This window comes from Nicotiana sylvestris, chromosome 8, assembly GCF_000393655.2.
Source record: "Nicotiana sylvestris chromosome 8, ASM39365v2, whole genome shotgun sequence".
Lineage (NCBI taxonomy): Eukaryota > Viridiplantae > Streptophyta > Magnoliopsida > Solanales > Solanaceae > Nicotiana > Nicotiana sylvestris.
The window spans coordinates 174,423,997-174,427,898 of NC_091064.1; the positions used below are offsets into that span (position 1 = coordinate 174,423,997).

General features: G+C 31.2%; 1 protein-coding gene across 1 annotated transcript; it reads left to right on the plus strand.

The window, feature by feature from the left end:
• Positions 1-493: 493 nt before the first annotated feature.
• Positions 494-880, plus strand: LOC104247156 (E3 ubiquitin-protein ligase ATL23-like). Its single transcript, XM_009803113.2, has one exon. It carries the CDS (start codon positions 494-496, stop codon positions 878-880), a length of 387 nt encoding a protein of 128 aa, XP_009801415.1.
• Positions 881-3,902: the final 3,022 nt, after the last annotated feature.

Sequence of the window (3,902 nt, forward strand, 5' to 3'; positions counted from 1 at the left end):
TACTTAATTCCTTACTGGTGCAATTGGTTCAATTTCATCCTCCCTAGACAATCTCAGATACTTGGATACTTTCCTTTCCGTGGTGAAGGGAACAAGAATTCCAGTAACTATTACTGCTATTTTGAACTTGGTGTCCATAAATTTTTTTCTTGTAAATATTTCCTCACCTAGTAAAAAACAAATAGTTTCAAATACTACTGTTTGGCAATAATACTGCTATTGGTAATACTAGCAACAACAATTTTTGTCCTCTTTCTATTTTGTCTTCCAATTTCCCAATGCTGCAGCCGTTATACCTCGTAATTCAAGAAAAAGACACATCTAGGCCACTTCATCAAGAACCAAGTGCCAACACATTTCTGATCAAACAACACTCCAAATTCTGAGAGCCCCTTTACAAATTTAAACAAGTTTTTGGAATTCACTCCACCATTTTCCTTTTAAAAAAATGCCTGTCTCTTTGTACCTACTGTTTTGTTTACCTTTCGTATTCATGGTTTTCCTCTTCTTCTTCTACCTCTACGTAGTTTCAAGAACAACTAGTGGTGACCACCCTTCTCGGCCTGTGAAATCCGCCCGAAAAGGAGGACTTTCTGATGTGCAGCTTGAAAAACTCCCTAAATTCACTGGAAAAGATTTGAGTTCTGGCACTGATTGTGCAATTTGCTTGGATTTGATTGAAAATGAAGAACTTGCTAGGTTGGTTCCTGGTTGCAACCATGGATTCCACCTCGTATGCCTTGATCTTTGGCTGTCCAAGCAGCCATTTTGTCCTGTTTGTAGACACAAGCTTCAGCCTGAGTTGTTCACTCATGATGAAAGTAATTCCGTATCTGTGCTGGTGGAAGATAGTAGAATAATTGAGGTGCACACTAGCTGAGTTAGACGCCACCGTTGTAAAAAAATACCGAACTTATATTTGGTTGCAAAAGGACTTCTTTTATGTTTAGTGGTTTTAGTGACATTTCAGTAGAGATTGTAGGTGGATAAATTCTGAAACTAGGATGATTAAGGTTATGTGAGATTTGAGGGAATAGGACCAAATCCTTATTTAGCTTTCTACTTAATGTTTTTCAAGAATCTGTCTTTCAATTATCAGTGGAAGCCTAGTCTTTAAGTTTCTATCTAGAGACATTATATTCTTGGTTAAAAGATGATGTTTAATTCTTTTCACTTAATTTGTCAAACAAAACTACAATCAAAGTTTATCTTAATAACATTATTATTTTTTGTTGTAATGATGTGCGTGATTTTTTCTTACAGGGGTAGATGGTACAAACTAGAGAGTAGAGTATGAAAGGAGGAGAAAGATAAATGATTTTCAGATGCCCTTATTTTTGTCTATATTAATTGAAACAAATATGAAGAAGACAATAGTGGAGAGAAGACAGTGTTAAGTCGACAAGCCTTAATGGACCAAAAGTAGAAAAATTAGAAAGTTTCCAGACACGACTTTCGAAAAATTTGACAGTAAGGCTAATGACAAGTGGAAGACAGTCTTGTAAATTAGTTTGAGAAATAATTTCTTAAAAAAGGTTAATGAGTTGCCGAACATGTAAACAAAAGTGGACAAAAGTGTTCCTTATCGCATTATATTATAGGTCTTTCACTTCCCTTAACGTAGCTGCTTGAGCACGTACATGATCCTAACTACGTATAAATTTTAAGGTAAGATTCAAATTATGAGGTCTGTCTATTCACTTTTGATGTAACTTACCTTTTGGAACTTAAATATGACTTCAACGTTTTTCTATCGTACTAGTCTTAGGGTACTTGCGCGTGTATCTGTATCATATATTCATGAATATATGATTTTGAAAAAAAATCTCTCTCTATCTTTCTTATATATATTACATAACGTGTCTGGGTTGTAAAATAAAATAAAAATAAAAAAGTAATGTGTCATCACATAAGTCCTCGAATGCCTTATTATTATTGTTTTCTCGTTTGCCTCCGCCAATATTGAGTTAATATTTTACAAGAAATAATGTACAAAAAATATAGGGGGTTGTCATTCTTTATAGTGAATAAAGAAAAATTACAACTCATTTAGAATATATTTTGTCTTCTAATGTTTTATCCTTTTCGCTTCAAGTTTGTACTTAACCAACTTGATATAGTCGATTTTTCTCTATCTCTAATTTCTCTTTTCGTCGGTATTTTTCTTATGAAAATTAAAATATATGTACCATATGAGTTTTATCAACTTGAAAAATAATTTTTTGTATATGAGTAATTTTAAAAAGAAGTGAAATGAATTTTGTTTTGCTATTAGTTCTAAGAACTTTATTATTTGTTATAATTTTTTTTAAATTCTTAGTATGAACTCATCCAAAATTTTATATTTCACTATAATTATAATTTTATCCAATAAAGACTATTTTCATAGGGTAAAATATTCATCTAATATTTTACTTTGGACCGTTGTATTCATAGAATTATTAGTGCTATTGACTCTTATCGACCATGTCACGTTATTTCTCGTTTAAACTCTGAAATAGTTTTTACTATAAATTCAAGATTATTAATGATAATAAAATTATCATGTAACTTTAGAGTTATATTAGTTAATTCTCTTTTTGGATAAATCTTCTTATTCCTTATTTTTTTCATGAGTTTGGGAAGGATGCAGTTTCAAAGGCCTTGAGGTTTAACCTTTACATCATTAACTTTTCATCACCAAATATTATAAAGAATATTCATAAGCATTATGAAATTAGAAGAGGAAGAGAAAATTCAGTGGTTGGTATGAATGAAGCAACTTGGTAAGTAATATATTTTAGAAATATTATAAGGATCAAAATATTGGGCTAAGGTTCTACATATATTTTGAGTTGCTACATATTAGTAGTTTTATTTAGTTCAAATAAAGAAAGCGCTAATGATCAAAATATTTTAAAATTTCAAATCCTGTTATAAATAGAATTTTATTTATGGTGAATGTCTATATTTAGAGAGATTCTAAGGTTTATTACTTGGTGGCTAAATCACTCTCTCCCTATAAATAGAGGGTTCTATTCTATTGTAATTCATCCTAAATCAATAAGAATTCTCTCTCCCTGCTTTTCTCCGTAATACGCTTCTTCTTCCTTTATTTTTTCATAACACATTATCAGCACGAGACTCTAACCAATTGAGCAGAAGCTTTGGATTGAGCATAATGATTGTCAATTGTTCCATGAACTTCTTTCATGATTAAATTCTGGATTTAAGGTAAGTATTTTACCGTATTTTTCTCTTTTATTCTATAATTTGATTTTAAATACAAGCAAAGAAAATAAATTTTGATTATAACTCTAATGGAATTAGTAAGAAATTATAGCCACTCAAAGTGGTAAAATTTCTATGTCTTGCCATGATCAAAATTATGTATGATCGTGAGCACAAGAAGTGAAAACCCATCCCATTGAATTTGCTCCATTCTCATTCCCTTAAGAGAATGTGATAGCAGTATGTGATAAGCTGAAAGAAGACAAAATTATTACTATGAATGTATCAATGGATGAGGACGTGACAATAGACGAAATTATAATCGTCATCATTGTGGTAATGAGAAGAATAAGGATTCTCAAAATATCCTTCACTTTGTGAAAGTACTATTTGTCATCGATTTGACATGAGATTTTGTAAAGCACATATAGATTATGGTCCATTCATGATGTGAATGTGACAACATGTGATTTATGAATGCATATTCATTCTTGGAAGAATATGAACGTGCTAGTGGTAGTGAATATACCACACTCACCTCTAGAAGGGGGTTTGAGATGAAAAAAATAAAAAATGCCATTATTATAGCATGAATGGTCATTGGTCACATACCTATTATACGCCAAAATATTATGGCAATGTGATTATTAAAAGACAACGGTAATGCAAGAAACATATCTTGCATATAATTT

Coding starts and splice junctions, on each gene's coding strand:
- LOC104247156 (XM_009803113.2), top strand. CDS start 494: ATGGTTTTCCTCTTCTTCTTCTACCTCTACGTAGTTTCAAGAACAACT.